Here is a 21,804-nt window from a genome sequence, read left to right on the forward strand (position 1 = left end):
AGTATCTGGGCCCGGTGCCAGGAGCTCAGGCAGCAGAAGCAGCCCCTAGCAGGGGATAAGGAGTCCGGGCACGAGTCCGGGTTGTGCTAGTGTGTCCAGTAAAGTCTATTCCAGAAGAAGGCACCACACAGAAGCATAAAACACACTTTTATTGTTGTGATTCTTTGGCTGAGCCCTTTTCTAAGGGGGTCTTTGCAGGCGTGCTGCCCTGGCGACACTCAGTCCGACAGCAACAGGAACACTCTGCTTTGGTGACGGGGGAAAAGTTCATTTCCCAGCCCCTTAGGGACCCGGACTGGGGCATCGATGCCCACGCAGGATTCAGCAGCGCATCTGGTTCTTATTTCTGAACAGAAAAATCTCTTCATAGCACCAAACCTTACTCGAAAATTTCAAGTATCGGGGCTCTGCGCTGGTTTTGCCACGTGTGATAATATCCCATAGTGCCCCTGGGTGACCAAAACGCCCCTGCTCTCGGGGATTAAGTGCAAGCGGGTTTAGTGTTAAGGCTCTTTGCATAGAACAGCAGAATCCAGGGCCTCATTTTTTTCCAAGAGTGACTAGAGATTTTGGGTGCCACTGTTTCTGGATGCCCTCAAAGGGGGCCATGCTTTCAGAGCTTGCCCAGCACCTGCTTTCTGAAAGTCATGCCCCTCTGAGGTGCCTCACCTTGGACACCCCAGAATCCTTAGTCACGCTTGGAAAATGCGGATTCAGGGTCCTATTTGCCTCCACAGTAGGAGGGCGCTTTGGAGCAGCAACGTGAATGTGTAATAATAAGATTTAGCGCTTCGTATCTCCCAGGCACCTTGCAACCATGGCTTAACTCCAGGCAAAGTGAATCCACAAGGTGGCTGCAAAGCAGCTGTTTCTCCGGCCTTTAAAAACCAGTGGGTGCCAGTGTGTTTAATGGAGAGCCGTTGTCGTGCTCCTCCTTCCTCAGAGACGAAAATGAGATCTCTCCTTGGAAGTTTTTAGGGGAGTTGGATCAAAGATTTGTGCGGCTGCTGTGCTGAAAAGTCTCCTGCAATATATACTGAAGGGGGGAAGGCAGGTATTCAAAATCCAGGCAGCTCATTCCCACCCCAGCCCATACGGTCAAAGGCCAGCGCCTTCCCCACTCCCCTCCAAACAGAGCACCCCTTCGTAAAAGGAACCTCTGCATTCACTTCAGTTAATGGGTTTAGAATCAGGACTTGATCTAAATAAAAAGTCCTCCACCCATCTAGCTTTCTTTTGCTTACACAGAGATAGGATGTCTGTGCCGAGCCTGTTTATAGCATGGATCCTCAGGCTTGCATCACTGGGGAGCAGCTACGCTAGTGGGGCAGAGGCCACACGGTTCCAGGAACGAGGTCTGCCCCAGATCTGCCTCACTTTGCATTGACCCCCCCGTGCTAGGTTCTTTTCTGCAACAGCAATTCCCCCGTGTACCAGCAATTGCCAAAAGAACAGGATCTTTTAATAGGACAAATAAACCATGCCCCACTTACCAGTTTAGCACATAACCCTGAATCTGGCCAGCCCTGCCCTTGCAAAGAGTGATTTACCCACTACCTGTCCTGGATTTAATAATTGCAGTCTGCTTTTTATTTTGCCATACAGAGATTCTGCCTCTTAGTCCCCTCCCTTCCACTTCAGATGTTGGCAGCCTTCGAGCAATTTAAGAGCTCACTACCGCTCCTCAAAGGCTCAGCAGAATTAGGAGAGGGAAACAGCTGTATGCCTGAAAAAAAGGAAAGGGGGGAGACAGTGTTTCCTATATATAAGGGTCTGCGGTGTAAAGCAGCTGCTAACTTTCCTCGACAGGATCACAGGCGGAGAGGGACTGGCTTGAGCTGAGCTGGGAGATGTCAAATATAGAGTGGTGAAATGAATGGGGGGAGGTCATCTGTAATATAGGAAATGCCTCCCCTTCGCCTACTGTCTCCACGCCAGGCCAGGCATCGTGTAACTAGAGCCAAGGTGAATTCGGGCTGAACGGCAGGGAAGCCTGCAGGGGGTCGAGGGAAGCAGGCAGGGCCAAGCACTGGAGCGCCCAGCCCAGGGAGCTCTTCCCCCATGGAAGGGCAGACTGGATCTGACCTGTGGCCCTTCTAACCCAGTAGCCCGTGGCCAGCACCTAGGTTCTCCCTAGTTGTTGCACTAGATGCAGGCGTGACTGGGTGACAGCATGGGGTCTGGGGGGCTGCTGCTCAGAGCAGAATGATCCCTTGGGCCTTGAAAGCGGAGATGATGTAAGAACCCATGCGAAGGCCTAACATGACCCCCTTCTTCCTTCCCCTCCCCCTGTCCCCCACCACACACTGGCTCATCCCTGGAGGGTACGGCTTTATCTCCCTTCCCGAACTTGGTTATTTTAACCCGTCTGACACTGGGCAGTTCTGTTATTCCCTAGAGTGGTCTGCCATTGGCTAGGGACCAGGCGCTGGGCTCTCCCCCGGGTCTAGTTCCTAGGGCTCAAAACGCTCTTGCCAGAGACAGCTGCTGGCTATTTTACCTGATATCTGTCATTTAGCTTGCGTGCAAAAGGCAGACGGGGAGGGGACGGGGGGAGGGGAGGGGGCAGGAGAGAGAGGCCTGCAGCCCCAGTCGCCCTGGACTGGCTCAGAGGCAACGGGCAGAGCAGCAGAATAGCCCACAGTCATTTCCCACCTCTGTTGTCCGGTACCCCAGGGACGGGAGTTCGAGCCTGTCTTGCCTTCAGAGAGGTTTTTCTAAATAAGGAAAAAATAAAAGTTCAAATCCCGACCGCACGACCCGCCCATTGTTCGATTCCAGTTGTCACCTGTCCAGAGCCGTCTGCTGTCGCACTCTGAAAAGTCATCGGCTCCATCCCTTTGCTGACCCACTCCATGAGTGGGGAGGGGGTTCCGTGTGCAACACCCGGGCGAGGCGCTAGCTAACGTTGCCACGTGGGTGGGGGCCCGCACTGTCTGGGACTCCGGCCTGGAAAAGAACCGTGCAGGCCTGAGCCTCTGGCCTCGCAGGAACCGCTCAGTAAAGGGCCCAGCGAGGAAGGGTTTCTGGTGGAACGGGCTGGGGTTCCCGAGCTGCATCTGGGACCGCGAGGGGAGAATTCCCGCTGTCTCCTATTGCCCCGTCCCGTAAGGCCAGTTGAACGTGCTCCCAGACAGCAGCATGTCCCTAATTAGTGTTTCGATGGGTGTCTTCCCCACCAGTCTCATAAAGAAGAGCTGAGAGATGAGCGAAGCCGGCACCGCCCGGAGCGCCGGGAGCCGCAGCAGGAGTCTGCCAAAGCGCTGGGGCTGAGATGGGTACTGGGCACGGACGTACTCCGTCAGGGCCACCTGAGCCTTCTCTTGCAAGCTCTCCACGTGGGCAGGGTCTGAGAGGCCGCAGGCATCTGCAAAAGGCAGGGGGGAGAATTGTTAGCAGGGAACAGAGATTGCACAGCTCTGGATGTCCCCACCACACCGTGCTAAGGGCTGTGCAAACGCCGACACACGGGCCCGCTCCACTTCTGAGATGTGAAGGCCGGGCAGGACTATTAGATCCTCTCCTCTGACGGTGTGTGTAACACAAGCCAGCACATGGCTCACAGGTACCCCGTATCCAACCCAGCACCGCCGCTAACGCTCCTGGGGGACCGGCACTGCCCGGAGAGATGGTCGGCCGTGACTGGAGCAACAGGGCGGTTACCGGCACTCCATGGCCCAGAATGCCCCGCGATGGCAGTTCAACTGTCCTGCACCTTCTGCGGCCACTCACACCAGAGCAAAACCCTCCTGCTCTGCCAGGTGCAGGAGAGATGAACCGAGCCCGTGGCATGCAGCCCACCCAGCCCAGGGGCCGCCAGCGCAGGACCAGGAACACAAGCACGGCAGGCCACGGTAGCACCACCTACCTACCTTAGGGCTTCCATCGCCCTCGGATCTAAGCACTTCCTGGGAGAGTTGGATTAACCCAGCGAGGTCCCTTAGCAGGCTCTTCTGTTCCCATCCCTCCCTTGGCTACAGAAGGGCCAGAATGTGTGCCTGGACTGGCAGACAGCATGGCCTAGTGGACAGAGCCCCCGTCTTGGGGTGTAAGGGACCTGGGTGTCGATTTCTGGCTCTGCCATTGGACCCGCTCAGTGACCTTGGGCAAGTCACACCCCCTCCCACGTGCCTCAGTTTTCCTATCTATACAATGGAGATAACGATACTGCGCTCCGATGGAAAGCCCTCTATAAAGCAAGGGATTAGCACTGTAATCTGCCAGCAGGGACAAAGCTTCCTCAAATGAACACAAGAGGCTGAACCTCCTCCCCTCCGCCCCACACTTCTGGCACAATATTGCCCTTGTGAGCAACACGGTTGCAAAAATGCTCCATGGGAAGCCTTAGCGTGATTGGTTTCAGTGTAAACCCAGGGTAGACCCGCTGCTCCCACTGCAGGCTGCATGGGCACAGGAGCCCTGAGATGCCACAAACACAATCATGTAGCCAGGCAGAGCCTGCCAACCCTGCATCAGCAGCTTTCGTTTCTTCCCTGCAGCCAGTCTCCAAGTAGGAGCAATTCACCCTGCCAGCTGACACAGAAACACAGCCGGGCTTCTATTTTATTAACCATCCAGCGGCTCGTGGCAGGGGTATCTGCCTGCCCAGATATTTTAAAAACACGGCAGCACTGCCATGTTAAACGGAGGTGGAAAGGCATCAAGCCATGGCCTGCCAGTGCCCGTCTGTCACATGGCAATGGCCATCCAGTCAGGACAAGTCCTAGAACATCCTTTTCTCCTCCCCCACGCCCCCCACCTTGCATCTTTGGCTACCTTGACCTTCCTGTCACCTTTCCCAATCAAATCAAATTGCTGGCTTTCTGTAGCTATCCACGCAACGCTGCATTAGACGCCTGGCGCGCGCATGGCCCACTATTGCAAGCCAAACATTTTGCTGTCTGGCCCCTACGCAAATGGACTCTTATCAAAACCAAACCCAACCCTGCGGGTGCTTAATCCAACCACAAGGGGATGGCACGAATGGGTTTTTAATACAAATGCTACAAGCCAGAAAACCCAGCCCGGAGTATTTGATTTGTGAGACGACGGAAAATTGCTTCATCTCGTTAGCTGGCAGTGGGCAGGAGAGCAAGCCGATTGGCTGACGAGCTCCAATTGGTGATTAAATTAGAACCCCACGCTGGCACATCCTTTAGAGGACCAGACGGTCTTTTTTTTTTCCTCCTCTCTCTCTCTCTTTAGGAAGGAGGAAGAGCCCGCAAGCCAGGCAGTGTTAGATAGCCAGGTTTCTCTGCTAGCCCCCCTCGGGAGCTAGAGACCCATGGGATTGTGCCTTGTTACTACTGCAGTGCATACATAGGCCAACCGGATTGCTAGCTTGGCTGGTGGTTGGAATGGCTCTTAAAGGGACATACATTTTGTGTTGTGCAGTATTAACAGATACAAGTTTTTCCATTCTTAGGGCAAAGGCTCTTTAATTTATCTTATAAAAGTTAACCAGTTCTGATTGATGGATCCGGAGCTTTAACACTACGTGCATCCCATGGAGCATCTCCCCCTGCGGGAAAGTTACCTTGCTCACAGAATGTGCCTGGGAGTCGCTACCTTTGGGCTGGAGCCTATGGGAATTAGGCACCCAAATCCCACTGAAACATAAGAGTTAGGTCCTTTTGAAAGTTTTACCCCTAAATCCTGTCGAAACCCAACATGACTGAGGTTCCTAAGTGACTTAGTCGCTTTTTGGAAAATTTTACCCTGGGTGTTTGAAGCCCTTAGGTTACTTCATAAATCACAGGCTTCAGCGCTGTCTATTCGGTACCAGGAGATGACATCAGCAGGAAAGGCAGCCGTGCCAGGTGCACATCGTGTGACACACCGGCGCACGGACACAATCTTTAGTTGTGTCTAGTAAGCATTCACTGCAAAGGCTGCGCTTTGAAACCACCCGTTCACACACACACACGAGACCGCTCCTGGGGCCACCCACAACCACCAACAGCCGAGCACCCAAGGCCTAGGCTGGGATTTCTCCAAAGGAGTCAGGCAACCAAATCCTACTGAGTGTTGGAGGAAGCAGGACAGAGAACTTCCTTAAATCCTTTGGCGAACGCCAGCTGTGCCAGCCCCAGGGCATTCCCATGTCGTGCACAGCCAGAGGCAAGAAATGGGCCGGGCAGCGTGTCCTGAAGGTCAGTAAATTAGGGTCACTTTGCACCAAGCTGTGGTGAGAGCTGCAACACCCAGCTGAACTCCCAAAAACCTACCCGCCCACTTGCCTCCCCCACGTGTTAATTTGGCTTGATGGACATTATTTCTATGGCGCATACCCCGTCCCCTCACCATCTTTATCCTCAACGCCCCCGGGCAGTGCTACTATCCCCATTGTACAGAACCAAGGGACGAAGCCTGGCTAGCCCTAAGTGACTTGCCCATGGTCACGCAGGAAGGTCAGTGGCAGAGGAGGGAACGGAAGCCAGGAGTCGAGCAACCGAAACACTGGATCATCCTTGTTCTCTAGATATCTGTTAATTACAACTCCGTGGCTTTGCTCTAAGATCGTACAGTGCAAAGGCTTCCTGGGGGGCCTGGGGCAAGTCACTTTGGGCCAGTGTTTTAAAGGTACTGATGGACTTGGGTGCCTAGCTGCTTTTGAAAATTTCGCTAGCGGCCACTTGCACCCTTAGGTGCCTAAATACCTTTAAAAACCTGCCTCTTCATCTCTCCCTGCCTCAGTTTCCCACCTGTAAAATGGGGATACTGATCCTTCCTTTGTCTATTTAGCCTGTAGCCTTTTGGGGGCAGGGCCTGGCTCTTACAGGGCCTCTGTCTGTGCAGCAGCTGGCCCTGAGCTCAGCTGGGGCCCGGGGCCAGGACCCGGTCATGACGATTAGCATGCAGCAGCCACTCACCTGGCGTGAAGAGGGCGATGGCCTTCAGGCAGCTGTATTCAGCAGAATCCACTTGCAGCCGGTTCAGTTTTTCCACCTGATCCTGAAATATCCGGATCTGGTCCATGAAGGACACCACGCGCTCCGCGGACATGGGGGAGGCGTGGAAGCCGGCCGCGGCCAGCAGGGGGGCCATGTGGAGCGGCAGCGCCGACTGCGCAGCATTGAGGACGAACAGCTCGCTCCAGCTCAGCCGCAGCAAGGCCACCTGGTCGGAGACCGGCAGTTCCGGGAAGAAAGGGATGTTCCGGGCCCACTCCACCGTGCTGAACAGCAGCCTGGCCGCCAGCTCGCAGATGTTGTCGATGCCCATCACGCTGCCCTGCTGGGCGTACTGCGAGCCGTAGCGGGCGGTCGGGTAGGGCTCCGCCCGGAGCAGCTGGGAGATGAGTTCCGAGACCGGCTGCCCGTTGTAATACTCCCCGCTGGGCATGGCGCTTGGGCTGGTGCTGGAGTGAGTGGGCGGGATCCTGCCTCTCTGGACAGCTGGAAAGGGAGCGAGAAGAGAGATTAGATCCCACGAGGCAGCAACGTCCCATGCGGTGGCTACCACCGCGACGCAGCAGCTGGGTCTACGCTGGGGCCGACGTCCCCGTCACAGAGGCCGCAAGTGGCTACCAAACAAGACGGTTGCTGTTATAAGCATTACGGTAGCGTCTAGAGGCCCCAGCAGAGATCAGGGCCTGGCAGGCTTGGAGCGGTATGGACTTGTATCCAGTCCAGGACGGGCCATGCCTCAGAGTCCGAGCAGGCAACGGGTGGGAGGGGAAACTGAGGCATAGAGAAGGGCAGTGTCTTGCCCACGGCCACCCAGCGGTTCCGTGGCAGAGCCGGACTCCCAGAGCAATGCTCTGTCCGCTGGGCCTCATTAGAATCAGTTTGGACAGAACTGTAAACGCCTTGGGTAAGGACCGGGTTGCCAGCAGAGTAGGCGCCTCAAACCTTCAGCTCCACAGCCCAGGCCTCAGAGCTCAAAGGGTCACTCCATTAACTGGTATCAGTAGCAGGTTGTTATCCAGCCCTTGGAGAGGTACATGACGCATACCTGGCCAGTTACACACACTAGAAATATTTATCTGAAAATAAGATAAACCTCCTTAGCACCTTGGTGATATCACCCCTCCCACACTGCCTAATTACTCCTAATTAGCTGTAAACTAATGCCTAACCCCAGAGATAAGCAACTGAGCTAAGGCCTATAGCCAAGGGCATTGAATGGCTCTGGCTGACAGATGCAGGGCCCCAAGTCTCTTCTAGAGCATTTAAAGCTTTGGTGATAGGTCTGGTTTTAGCACAAGTGCTAGACCAAAAGCAAGGAGCTCTGCTGGGGTTAAGGGTGAGGAGCCCCCAGAGACGAACAAGGAGATCAGCACCACCTGGGGGCTTGCAAGAGGGTTAAAGGAAACCCAGGATCAATCTGCAGATAATCTTGGCCTCTGGGACAGCTGATTTCATCTCCATTAGCAGGCGGGATTCCAAACTGCACTAAGCCCAGGTTTCTAATCTCCAAGCAGTCATGTGAAGCTTCTAATTCTTTCCCCTCCCCGTTTTGCTCTATAGTGAGATGACGGCTAGCCAAGGTCATTTCTCTGCAATGGAAACATACATCTTCAGTGAACTTGTTAACCCTGGAGGTGCTCCTCTTCCTAACTGCATGCTAAGAAAGCTATTTTTCAGCCCCCGTTAGCATCCACTGTTTGCTTGGCCCCCAGTAATTAATTTATGGGCTGTTCTTGCAGCACTTAAATTAGAGCTCTAAATCATCGTAAGTGACAACAATGCTGTCCCGACTCGCCTGGAAGGAGGAAATTATGTCCTGCTCCTAATATCTCTTTCCTGTGCTATTTACATTTCTACCACCGCCCGTGGAGCAGCAAATACGCTCTGGCTAGCCGAACCACAGAGGGATCCCACCACGCTCAATCTTTGCCCACAGCAAGGTGGAATCTGCCCAGAACAATGGTTGTGATTTTCAAGCTTGAGTACTTAAAAGTTAGGGGCCTAAATCCATATGTAGGCAGCTTAAATACTACTGCCTAGTACTTTACATCAGTAGAGCTCAAAGTGCGTCACATGGAGAAACTGAGGCACAGGGAGGGGAAAGGACTTGCCCAAGGTCACCCAGCAGACCAGTGGCAGAGTCAGGAAGAGAGAACCTAGATCTCCTGAGTCCCAGTCCAGTGCGCACTGAGCGAATCCCACTGGGCTCAGCGGAGCACCGCCACAAACCAGGATGCTTATCTAAGCATCCAACTTTACACAGCTAAGTGGCAAGTGCTGGACCCTTTCTAGTGGGAATGGCCTGGGGAGTCTTGTCATGAGCATCAAGAATGGACTTTGGTCCCACAAAAGTAGCTGAAACTCCCCCACCCCCAACTTCCAGCCCAGGGAGATCCAAGCATTTGAAGCTTACAAGACAGGCCAGCATGGGCACTTCACTCACCCGTCCAGTTGTTGGGTCAGATCCCCGGAGGGGCCACACCCATTTACACTGGCAGAGGATCTGTCCTGTGGCCCCGATTCACTTAAGCAGGGTAAATGACTCAAGCGTGTGCATAAGTGTTTTGCTAACTCGGGGCCTAAATCTGTTACCTTGAGCACAGCCTGAAATCCACTGAGTGTCGCTGCCCACGGGGGCCTGGCACACCGCTGCTCTCGCAATGTTAACAGATATCACACACGTGACTTTACTGGCAAGCACGGAGCCTTAAGTCATGACAGACAACACGCGCCTTGTCTCCAAGCCTTTTGCCTACGCTGACAACCCGCAGACATGGGGCGGGAAGGGATGCCGTGGAAAAGGAAAGCGAGTGCAAGCAGTTGCATTAGGCAGGAGGTGTGAATTTCATGGGGGCCCGGCACCTCTGAAAATCAGATGTAATGGGCTCCCTCCGGATTTATGCCAGCTGGGAATTTGGCCAGTAGAGGCACCCAACCTTACTGAATGCCAGCGGAAACATGGCTCTGAGCATCGAAGAGCTTCAGTAGAGGAGCAAAGAATTTCTTGTTCCTCTCGTTCTAGTCCCAGCAGCCCCTGGCCTGCTGGGAGACCTTGGGGATGTCACTGCCCCGCTCTGTGCCTCGGTTTCCCCATTTCACAGAGGGGGTGAATGATCCTGACCTCCCACGTAAAGCACTTTGAGGTCCAGAGATGAAAAGCGCTAGAGAAGAAGTGGAGACTATTAAATACAAATACCACCTGACATCAAGCAAAGAGCGAGTGGTGAATTTAAAACTCACGTCTCCTTTGTCTGCTAAACTCTGTTCATGCTGTTACCCATCCTTCCCCCACCCTGCCTCTCATCACATCCTCTCTGACACCTCGTGCCCCAGCCTTGCACCTTGTGGTCTGACACCAAGACAAATTGGGTGTGAAATGCCACCGAGGAACATCCATAGTGTTTAACTAGCATTTCACTTTTCGCTGGCGTCAATGGCACAAGGAGCAGGGTGGCCGGGGAATCTGGGATAGGGCCTGTGGTCTTCGTTGGTTTGTATGGCACCTCCCACAATAGAGCTTTGATCCCTGATGGGGGTTCGCTTGCTACTCTAAGTAGGTCTCTAGTGTCCTAGGTTCCCCTTGTGCAACTCACTCTGCCAGCACCTCCGCTCAAAACCCTTGTCAGCTCATCCCAGCACGACTCTGTTTCTGGTCACTCCCTTCCCAAGCAACCCCCAAGGCCCCAGTGAAACCTTGCAGCTAGCCATCCTGCCCAGCCAGCTCTGCTCTCAGACCTCATGGAGCAACAATGGCAGAGCCCCTCTGAAAAATCAGGCCACCAGGGTCTCAAGTCGAGCACCCTGAACGAGTGGCCACTTCTGAAAACTCTGGCCTGAACTTTTTTGTTCAAATGAAGATTGCAAACCTAGGAATGGCCAGACTGGATCAGACCCATGGTCCATTTCGTCCAGTAGCTTCCGACAATGGCCAAAACAAGCTGCTTCAAAGGAAGGCACAAGAACCCCTGCAGTGGACAGTTATGGGATAATCTGGGGAAATTCCTTCCTGACCTCCATTGGTTTATGCCCTGAAGCATGAGGATTTATAGCCACTTCAAAGCTCTTGGTTATTTTTAAGGCTTCCTATAACACCTTTGGATATTCTCATTCTCCACAGAATGTTCTGTCTCAGTTAAAAACCACGCGGCTCCATTCTGAGCTTCAGCGCTATCTTATGGCAATGAGTGCCACCAGCCAATGGCGTGTTGTGGGAAAGGGTTTGCTAAGCTTGCCACTGACTGGCTCCTTGACTGCGCATGAAGACACGGCAGAGGAGTTCCTGATCGAAGCGGGGCCCCTGTGTTAAGGGGAGGAGAGAGGGTGCTGAGCCACGAGGATTCCTCTGCTTTCCAGCTCTGGAAAGTTGGGAAACGGACTCAAGAAATGCTTTAAAATGTTCTGGGTTCTGCTCTCACTGCAACACAATGCCCAAGATAAAGAGAACAGCCGCCAACGCCATCTGCTGTGCCATACATGCACCTCCCCCCCCCGATACATTGCCACAGAAATTTGCATAACTGAGTCAATATTGGAACTGCAAAGGATTATTCTAAGTTTGTCTTGGTTTCCATCTGCGACCTTTAAAGCTGCTAGGTCAGGTGGTCTGGTACAAGGCTCCAGGTGAGTCACCGAATCTAGCCAAGGCTTTGGCTTTCCAAACAAACACCACCTGTCAGACTGGTACGCGATCCGCCCAAGGGCGGACTGAAATAGCAGAAATGGCTTTGTATTCTGCCCGGAGACGGGGATTTCACTGTGACAATAATGGCTGCTCCCAGATACCACAATCAGCCCAGGGATTTCCTGGCTGGTTCGCTCCACAAGACCTTGTGGTAAGGGCCTGATCCTCGACTGTGTTTCCTTGGTGCGATTCCGCTGACTTCAAAGGACTCTTGCTGGCATCAAACCAGCAGAAAGGTATTCGCTCGTCTCTCCAACTGCAGTCCCTGGCATGTAACCAAAGATACATGGGGGCAAAATCCTCAACTGGTATAAATGGTAGAGGGTGGAACGTAACTTACTAAAAGAAGCAACCGGGAGTTCCTGACTCCCCTAACCCATCCACCCCCAGGGCTGGTTTTAACGCAGATTAAAAATCTAACCCTATTTCCCAGAGGCCCCAGTTCAAAGCACAAAGCAGGAGGCATTCCACTGCACCCATGCGAAGCTGGGGCGAGAGAGAGGAGATCAGGCCTGGAGTTTCTAATCCTCCCTAGAACATGTCCAGTCACATCTTGGGGAAGCGCATGCCTTGGGATTTACAGGCCATTTGGCTGGGCCTCAGCTTCGGGATCTGATCCAGCAACAATCTCCTCTGCTGTAGCATTTACTCACCTGGTTTTCTAGGCAGCTGGTGAGCAGCGTTTACTAGTTCTAAAAGCCAAACAAAAGGAAAATCTGCAGCCACTCTGTCCGAGGCAGGGCGTGGTGCATTTTGGGGGGATTGTTCCTTCACCCCCTTCTCAAGAGGCACTGGTTCGGATTGTGACCCCGTCAGAGCTCTGGAGGCACAGCTCCTGGGGGGGCTAAGGGTGGGAATTTATACCACCTTTGCACCTCCTAGGTTGTGGGGATGCTGGGATCCTTTTGAAAACTCGCTCAAACTAGAGCAGCCCCGGGCACTGCTCTAACGGTTGCCCTGGCTCCAATGGTCCCGGCCTAGAGGCCAGAATAGCTGGATTGCAGAGTGCCTGCTCCTTCCTGGAACATGCCCGTAGGCTGGGAGCTGCTGTGGGAAGCAGGACAGGGCCATTACGCTGGTCCTATCCCAGCAGGCAATCCCCTTCGTGGCAGGGGTAGCCCCGGTCGGGGAGGTGTGGCTGATTCCTAGCGCCTTCCTGACACTGGAGGAGTTTAGTTTACTTGCTGGGAGCAGCCAGTGTTTAAAAATACTGGGGGAGGTTTTCAAAGGCAGAGACAAGCGTTAGGCACTCAAATCCCACGGATGTCCACTGGGAGTTGGGCACCTAGCTGCCCTCTGTGCTTTGAAAACAACCCATCCAGGAGGCATGTAACTGACTGCCCATGGTGCTGGTCCATGCAGAAGATGGCTGGAATTTTCAAAGGGCCCTACTGATTGTCCGGTCTCCCCTGGAACTTCAGTGGGTTTTGGAAGCCTAAAGCCTTGATAAAATCCCAGCCAATAGTTCCGGCACAGTCACGTCTCCATGCTGGTTAACTACCAGCCTGCCTCCTTGTTTCCAAGCAACAGCAGTTCAAGAACTGGCATTCCAGCTGGTCCGGAGCAGCGCTCTCACTCGTGCCCCTAGGGCCTGGCTTTCCAGAGAGCTCAGTTTCCACTAGGCATCAACCCAAGCGGCTGGGTTTTCAAGAATGCTCACTGGCTGCGGAGGTCTCTTGGAAATCTGGCCAGCAGCGTCACAATGGGAGCCGCTGGGGGCTGAGACCTCTCGCAAATCTGGGCCTCATTACAATGCCTAAATGGGAGCAGAGCTCTTCTGAAAAGCCGGCCCCAAGAGCCCAAACGTGGGTGAATCCTGTAGCACCAATGCACGTTGGGAAGGACAGACCTAGATATACTCTGCCCGGATTCTCACAGTGCCTTTTCATTGGCCACAGCTTATCGGCGTAAGATAGAGCAACCTCTGAGCTGCTCTAAGTTGCATCCCCTTGCTCTGGTCTCTAGGGGTACAGCCACCCTGCAGCTGGGAGCGAGCCAGGTCAACAGGCTGAGCAGCCCAGCTCCGGCCCCAGGGCTAATAGGCAGGCTTGTACTCTAGCAGCCACCCATGCGGCAACGTCCAGGCTGCTATTTCGCGCGCAGCCAGCACGTCTATCTACCCCCTGGGGACATATGCCAGCTGGGAATCAGCATGGCACCGCTCCATCCCACGCCCCCTGCGGCCCTGTTTGCGTGGGAGGCAGTCGACACAGGAGCCAGCTACACCTCTCACACGCACTGGGATCTCCTCTACGCCCAGGGAATGCTCGGCTGGCTAGCGAGTGCCAGATTCCACCATTCGCGGAAGGGGTTGTTTTTTTTGCAAAACGGTGGGCGGAGTTACCTTCTTTCCTCATGCCCACACGAAAGCACTTCTTCAGGCGACAGTACTGGCACTGGTTGCGGTGGTGCTGGTCAATCTGGCAGTCTCGGTTCGACCTGTGTGCAAATCAGACAACAACACGCCATTGCAAGGGGGTAGGAAAGTGCCGACCCAAGAGGAGAAGTGTGGTTTCTGAGTTAAGTACTGGGGAGGAGAGAAGGAGGAGAGGACACGAGACGAGGGTTCAACTCACAGACTCCTTTGTGGGACCTCGGGCAGGTCACGTTATCTCTCTGTGCCTCAGTTTCCCTGTCCAATGGAGATAAGAGTGCCCTGCCACACGGGGGGGGGGGGAGGGGGGGGGGCTGGGAGGCTAAATACATTAGAGATTTGGAAAGGCCCAGATACTCCAGGAATGGGAGCCTGAGGAGTACTTTAGAGAGACAGACTGGGCAGAGCGTTGCATTGTATTAGTGCTGGGCCCAGAGGACTCAGCAGAACCCGGGACTCCGTTGCGCCAGGCACTGCATACTTCGCCTTGCTGTCCGTGACCCTGCTTCGCCAAACAGCTCTCCTGGGGAACAAGAGCTGCCCCCCGTTGCTGCGACCCCTGGATGAAAGTCACCCCCAGGCAGAGGCCCAGCACTCGGCCTAGGCCCCCCTGAAGCAAAGTATTTTTATTCACGATGGCGCTGCCCAGCACGGGGCTATGCATAAGCACTCAAGTGCTTTCCCAGAATCGGGGCCCGAGGGCTAGTCTGTGGGCTGGCCCATCTGCACGGGGTGAACTGTGCCCAGGATCCACTGCTGAGGAAAGGGTCTAGCCCTCACCCTGCAAGAGCTGCTCTCCCACACTGCTCCGCCTTCCCAGCACTAAGGAGGGGGCAGCGGTGTTTAAACTGAAAACAGCTGAGCCAGCCTTCCTTTTGTTCCCAGCCCCTTTCACCAGGAGCTTGAAGAATTCCAACTATTTCCTATGAGAACATTTCAGCCCTTTCCAGGCAGCCGAGGGGAAGGGGTCACTTCTCTTCCCAGTGCACACAACTCATTTACCTGCCCTGCTAAATAAACAGCAGCAGGGCGCGAATAATCCCAGCCCCATTAAAGCCTGTTGATTGCTTTCCCAGGTACTAAGCACTCACAGATTTACTTCCATGGGCCTCATGTTCAGCTCTGCCTAAGGCCTTGTAGACATGGGCCATTTGCCTGGCTTCGCGGGGGCAAACCTCTAGGGTAGCAGGGTAAAATCATTGTCTGCCCCCGTGCAATTGTGACTCCACTTTGGAGAAGGGGCTAATGCTGAAGGCACAATGCCGGCCCCTCTGAAGTCAGCGGCAAAAGTCTCCGGGCCAGATCCTGAACCGTCGGCGCTCCACCGAAATCAGTGCAGCGCCAGTTCACGATCCGGCCCCCCCACGCCGTCTTCAGCGGGGGCCCACCACCGCAAACACCGCATCTACGCCCAGCGCTGCTAGACTGAAAAACGGGCACGTCCCACGGAGACCAGGCCTGGGTGACAAAAGCTAAGAGTCAGCAGTTCACCCGCCTGCTGCGGCCCCCCCGTTTACCCAGCTTGCTGCAGAATCAGTACCCCCAAACCAGCCAGTCTCTGGGGGACGACCAGTGCTTGCCCGTTCCCCCTCTGCTCCTTTGAAATGGACCGAGCGTGGCATTAGACAACACACTGCCCCTCTGCGAGTGTTACTGGTAGTCGGGGTGGCACCCAATATTTGGTAGGCTCTGCAAACGCCTGGTCCCTGCCCCCAAGAGCTTCCAGCGTAAGCAGACGGAGAACGAAATGAAACACATGAGCAACAGGGGACTGGCTTCTGGGTCGTTTAGCAGATGGACTGTGCAGACCCAGGGCGATCCTCAGCTGGCGTGACTCCGTCTAGCTTCAAGAGAGCTGTGTGTCTTGCACCAGTTGAGGATCTGGGCCTGAGGGAGCTTTGAGGGGAAGGTCACCTGGGGTGGGGAGATGAATGGTGGAAAGAGTGTCTGGGTAAGGGAGGGGACGCAAGGAAGAGGAAGAGTGAAGGATGGGGGGCGGGGGAGGGGGACGGATAGCTCAGTGGTTTGATCATTGGCCTGCTAAACCCAGGGTTGTGAGTTCAATCCTTGAGGGGGCCATTTAGGGATCTGGGGCAAAAATTGGGGATTGGTCCTGCTTTGAGCAGGGGGTTGGACTAGATGACCTCCTAAGATCCCTTCCAACCCTGATATCCTGTGATTCTATGATCTGAGGAGGGATGAGAGAAGGCTCAGTGGAGAACCGTGCAGAGCCAGGAGTAACAATGTTTCAAGCACTATGGGCCCAATCGTGAGCCTCTTTCTGCAGCTAGGAGCAGGCCCGTGACAGTCACCGCGCACGAGCGGGGGTAAGGGTCTCCCAACGCAGCCCACAGCTTCCAAACCCGCCCAGATGCTTTCCGGCAGCCGTGATCGATTTTACAGACTGTACGGAGAGGTAAGTGACTCGGCAGGGACACTCTGATAGTGAAGGGCGGTTGAGGCAGAGCAGAGGTGGGGAACCAAGCTACCAGCCCTGGTCCTGTCTTCGCAGGCTCTTCTCCTGGCCCAGCACATGTTCAAACAAGGATGAGGGAGAGGAAATGTATCCCCATTCTCGCCACTTTGGGCCTTGCATTTTGGATCAATGCCAGACAAGATGTGAATAGGAAAAACCAGCAGAGAAGTAAATAGACAGGACCCATAACTAACCGCCCCTGCTGCTCTGATCAGGAGTGATTAAAAACAATGGTAAATACTAATAATTCAGGGGTCCTAAGCCCCATGACAGTCTTCAGTCCTGATCCTGAAAAGCATCTAAGCCTGCTATGAAATTCTATCGACTCCAAGGAGACTTGCGCACATTAAGTGTTTTGATGTATAGGGATAAGCAGATTCACATGCTTAAAGTTAAGCACATGCTCAAGTGTTATGCCGAACTCCTCCTCCTGGCTTTGATTCAGCAAAATGTAGCATCCCGTGTCTCTTGAGCGCTGCGGCCCTTTTCTGTGTGCTCAAACCCCGTTTGCCATCACATTCATGGTATGAGAAGCATGTTCTCATAGTCAGAGATGTGAAGCAATGGATGTTAGGGGTCAAAAAAACAGGGTTTTGTTCTCCGAAGAGCGAAGGCTATCCGGAGAGTCTCTCCAGGATCCAAACCCAGCACACACACGGCAGTCAGCTAGAACAGAAGCTGCATTGCCCCGGTGTCTGGAATCGTGGGCCTTCCTCAGCCAGAGATGTTTACTGCCCAGCTCACTACTGAACGCAATGTGCTGTTTTATTTAAGAGATGTAAATGGCGGGGTGGGAAGGAGGCTTTAACGTGCTCCCAAAATCTGATCCTGTGCATTTAGGATGAGTTCCCGCCCCTGGTTCTCACATAATTTTGCACATTGCTACCTTGAGCTTTGTTCCTGCGTAAGTAGGACATGGCAGTCGCCCCTTTGGGGCATGATTTTCATAAGGGCTCTGCTCCCATTTAGGCAGTAAAATAAGCAACCAAATTTCCTAAGACGCTCAGCGCACTGGGTGCAGAGGACTTTTCAACAAAAACAGCTGGAAGTGTCACAAGAGGAGCAGCTGGGTGCTGAGCCCTTTGGAAAATCTGCCCCCACTGTGGGCGCTGAACGTTTGAGAATTTGCCCCTTCGTTTGTCAAGGGAGACGAGGGATAGACATGAGGATGGAATAAAAGCATGCAAATGAAGCAGAGGATTGGTTCGGACTTTATATTTGCAAGGGGACCACTAGCAAAATAACGCATGATCAAGTGAAAGTCTGGGGGAGGGTGGGGGGGAATGTAAACCATGCACGGTGGCCAGTCAACCTGCAAAGAAATCCCACCCATTGCCGGCATGAGTGAAAGCATTTGGTTATACCTTGGAATCCTGACACGAATATCCTAATTTTTACATGACTCCAGAGAAGAGCCACGTACGATTCGACAACTGTTCATACTGGAATTAATTTACCCTGAACCTCACCACTGTGTTTAACACATTTAAAATGTGTTGCTGATCAAACGTTATTCTAGTGGAGAAGCGATAAATCTAAACATCAGATGACATCTTCATCCCAGGGCTCCGTTACAGCGGTTTGGGCTGGGGAGCGTGAGAAACTGTTTGTATCATAAATCCTTCTGTAAAGAGGGCCAGAAATTCACTACAGACAAACCGGGCTATGATTAGTGCTTTTGGTCCAATTCCATTCAGACAGCCCAGGCCAAAACCTGAGCTTCATAGAGCGAAACTGACCTCTACCAGCTGAGAATCCAGGCCTCGAGTTACAGTAAGGGCCAAAAAATATATTTTTTAAAAAGAAAATCACTTTTTATGTTATTTTAAAACTTAAATAGTTCTATTTAAAGCCAAGAGTTCTTAGCAAGTTCTCCTAGACACACTGTAGCTATACAGGAAAATGTGAGAACACAGGAGGTGTGTGTGGTGCAAATTATGTAATTAGGACAGGTCATTATTTAGTACAAGAACTAAACTGCATTCAGCTCAGTTTTTAAAATTCAAATTAGAGCAATTTTGGCTTGATGTCGCTGTGAATCCTTTAAGGAAGCCCACTACAGGACTGCCCGAGGAAAGCATTGCCTATGTCCTCACTTAGCAACTGCGTACTAAGAAACGATGTTTTTATTTCATCCTACATTCCTCTGAGCGCAAAGCGAATACGCTCACCCCTAAATACATGCTCTGACCCAAGAGGCGAAAAAATACATTTACAGACGTGAAGGTCTAGCTGGAACGATGTGCTACTTTTCTCAATACATTTGTACCTAACTACTAAGCAACAACAGACATTTATCTTCTTTCTTTGCAAAAACAAACATTCTTTGCATTTGTCGTTTGTCCCCTCTGTAATTCAGAATGCTGGTACTTTCAGGAGGATACATATATCCAGTCTTCACGTAACAAGAATACCTATCTCTTGAATTTAGTGCTTTCCACCAGTAGATCTCAAAGCACTTTACGAAGTAGGTAAGCATCATTATCACGATTTGGGGAAACAGGGGCACAGGACGGTGATATAGCAAAGGTTCACTGAATGTGTTGTGCCCACAGGCCCAGAATTCATAGCGGTGGCAACATACAGAAGGTTTTTAGGATATCGCAACCTTTCAAAACGCAAAGTGCAGGGGACAAAAAACATTGCACAAAGTTTAACAGCTGCAGGATTAATTTCATGCACACAAGGGTTCATAAGGTCAGTTTCACATGGCAGTATTTCTGCTGTTAAGAACTGAGGATAAAGAGGAAATCAAGCTCACCCCCAGATAAGAGGAGATACGGAACAGGACATAGGGGAGTTTGAATCTGGGCCAGGCGAACTGAGAGCAGAGTGAAAAGGAGTACTTGTGGCACCTTAGAGACTAACCAATTTAGTCTCTAAGGTGCCACAAGTCCTCCTTTTCTTTTTGCGAATACAGACTAACAGGGCTGCTACTCTGAAACCTGAGAGCGGAGTGGGTCAGAAACTGCAAGATAAATACAGCAGCAAAACTTGCTCTTTGATCAGGTTTGAGTCTCATGACTTCCACCATGACCAGGACTGTGAATGATTAGTTCTGTTAACATAGGCACTCAGATACAATACTGAGGAAATCATGTGTGTACCCAGGCTGGTAAGTAGCCAGTCTTATGGAATCTACTGGTTTGGCAAGTACCGTTATGCAAAATTTGATTTGCAAGAACGCCTAGGGCTTGTTACAGTACCATACATGCATGTGAACCTAGATCTGCCTTGTGTTTACTTCTCTGCCTTGAAAAATATTTTTCTTCTAAGAGGGGTCAAGGCCACTGACCAGTTACGGCACCCCTATTGATTTTAAGAGTTACTCCTGATCTGCACCAGAGCGAGAGGAGAATTGAGCTCCGTAACACGTTAGGATTTGTGCTTTTGGTTCCAATTAGTCGCCACATCAAGTTTTTTAAAAGGCTGCTCTCTGCTGAGGCGCTGGGGAACATAATGATTCATAACAACAAGGGCTGCACGTTTGCAGAGAACCGTACAGCCATGAATTAATTAGCTGCCACACTGGCTGGAGAGGGGAAACCTAACCACAAGGAAGAGCCTGCAACGGCACCCCGCACCGTGTGTCCTCACCGGCGCTGGTTCAAGGGACCACAGGAGAAGCCAGGAACAGGACCCATTTTGCACTGGGGTAAATGGCTGCACAAGGGGCAGGCCTGGGGCAAGGGAGGTTGTTGGAATCTCCCTCATTGCCTAACCTGCTCTTAAAACCCCCCAAACTCCTGTCAGGGACGGGGTCTAGATAGTACTTAGCCCTGTCATGAGGGCAGGGACTGGACTAGATGACCTCTCGAGGTCCCTTCCAGGCCTACGATTCTCTGATTCTAGCGGTCGAATCCAAGCAGGCCCCAGGCAGGCATCCAGGTGAGCCCCTACCTGCAGGTGTAACTCAGGTTCCTCCGGATGCTCCGCTTAAAGAAGCTCTTGCAGCCCTCGCAGGTGAAGACCCCGTAGTGCTTCCCGCTGGACTTGTCCCCGCACACGGTGCAGTCCACCTGGATGCCCGGCTTGTCCTCGTCCCCGTGCTCCTGGTCGCTCACCCCACCTTGGGGCGACACCGAGTCCTCTTCGGAGGTCCTGGGGTAACCCTTGTCCACCCCGTTGGTGTCTCCGTTCGGGTCTCCCCAGCCTCCAGCCACCATGGCCATATCTCCGTGGGGCAGCCGGAGGAAACAGCGATGCCTTCCAATGGGAAAAACAAATCAGCGGGGCAGTGAGGGGGGGGGGGGGAATAAAGCAAAAACGAGCGAGTTACTGGTTATTTGGCGCAGGGGGGTAACTCCGGCCTGGTCTAGCCGCCCGGCTCCGGGCTGGGACCCTCAACCCGCCCCGTTAGTCCGCGGGGCTGCGCTGGGGCAGGAGGGCTGAAAATTCCAGAGACGCAGGCTGGGCCCGAGCCCCTTTACTCTGCCCCCCAAGCCGAGCTCGGCCAGCCCCACCTGGGGAGCAGCCGGCGCCGGAAAAACAAGTCCAACAAGTTTTGGCCAGCCAGGGGCGGGTGCGCGGGGGCTCGCCAGGCGCAGGTCCGGGCGGCGCGCAGGGCAGCGCGCAGAGGGCGGCTAAGGGCGCATCCCCCCGCCGGCCCCGGGGCACGGGCGAGCCGACGCGCCGCTGCCCCGGCCGGAGTCTTCGCCAGAAGCCGAGCGCCCCGCGGAGCCGGGTCCCCGCAGGGCTGGGGCGCGCCCGCCCCCCGCGATCGGCCCCTACGGGGCCCCCCGCCGCCGGTGCTGCGTCCACATCGCGGGTGGCGCGGCCGGCACCCCCCGCTCCGCCGCCTGCTGCTGCGGGGCTGGAGCCACCGGGCCCCTCCGCCGGCCTCCCCGAAGAGCAGGGCTCAGCCGCCGCCGCCGCGATGCTCCTCCTCCCCGGCGGTCCTCCTCCCCTTCCGCTGCCTCCTCGGGACCGCCCCTGCCCGCCCCCGGCTGCCCTTCGTCCTCCTCTTCCCCTTCCCTAGCACCGGGCCGCCCGCCCGCCCCCTTCCTTCTCTTCCCCCCACCTGCCTCCCTCCCCCCTTCGTCCTCCTCTTCTCCTTCCCTCCCTAGCACCGGCCGCCTCCCTCCCCCCCATCCTTCTCTTCTCCCTTCCCTCCTTCCACCCTTCGTCCTCCTCTTCCCCAGCACCGGCCGCCTCCCTCCCTCCCCCCTTCATCCTTCTCTTCTCCCTTCCCTCCTTCCACCCTCCCCCCTTCGTCCTCCTCTTCTCCTTCCCTCCCTAGCACCGGCCGCCTCCCTCCCTCCCCATCCTTCTCTTCACCTCACCCGCTTCCCTCTCCCCTTCGTCTTCCCCTTCCCTCCTTCCTTCCCTAGCACCGGCCGCCTCCCTCCCTCCTTCATCCTTC

At 54.0% G+C, this 21,804-nt stretch overlaps 1 protein-coding gene and 1 long non-coding RNA gene across 4 annotated transcripts; both read right to left on the reverse strand.

Moving 5' to 3' along the window:
* Positions 1–130: 130 nt before the first annotated feature.
* On the reverse strand, positions 131–21,364 carry NR2F6 (nuclear receptor subfamily 2 group F member 6). 3 transcript variants are annotated; one of them, XM_037885706.2, is made up of 6 exons: positions 20,722–21,364; positions 20,343–20,648; positions 13,937–14,031; positions 12,246–12,284; positions 6,873–7,397; positions 131–3,367 (listed from the first exon to the last, which is right to left on the reverse strand). In XM_037885706.2, exons 2-6 carry the CDS (start codon positions 20,612–20,614, stop codon positions 3,093–3,095), a joined length of 1,206 nt encoding a protein of 401 aa, XP_037741634.1. In that variant the 5' UTR covers positions 20,615–20,648; positions 20,722–21,364; the 3' UTR covers positions 131–3,092. The 3 variants fall into 3 exon arrangements, with proteins under 3 accessions (XP_037741634.1, XP_043392094.1, XP_007072117.1); XM_043536159.1 differs by lacking the exon at positions 12,246–12,284 and having other exon boundaries at positions 20,722–21,359; XM_007072055.4 differs by lacking the exon at positions 12,246–12,284 and having other exon boundaries at positions 20,343–21,359.
* Positions 18,263–20,336, reverse strand: LOC122463852. The gene is made up of 2 exons (XR_006287501.1): positions 19,388–20,336; positions 18,263–19,263 (listed from the first exon to the last, which is right to left on the reverse strand). It is a non-coding gene; the product is annotated as an uncharacterized LOC122463852 (long non-coding RNA).
* Positions 21,365–21,804: the final 440 nt, after the last annotated feature.

This window comes from Chelonia mydas, chromosome 25, assembly GCF_015237465.2.
Source record: "Chelonia mydas isolate rCheMyd1 chromosome 25, rCheMyd1.pri.v2, whole genome shotgun sequence".
Lineage (NCBI taxonomy): Eukaryota > Metazoa > Chordata > Testudines > Cheloniidae > Chelonia > Chelonia mydas.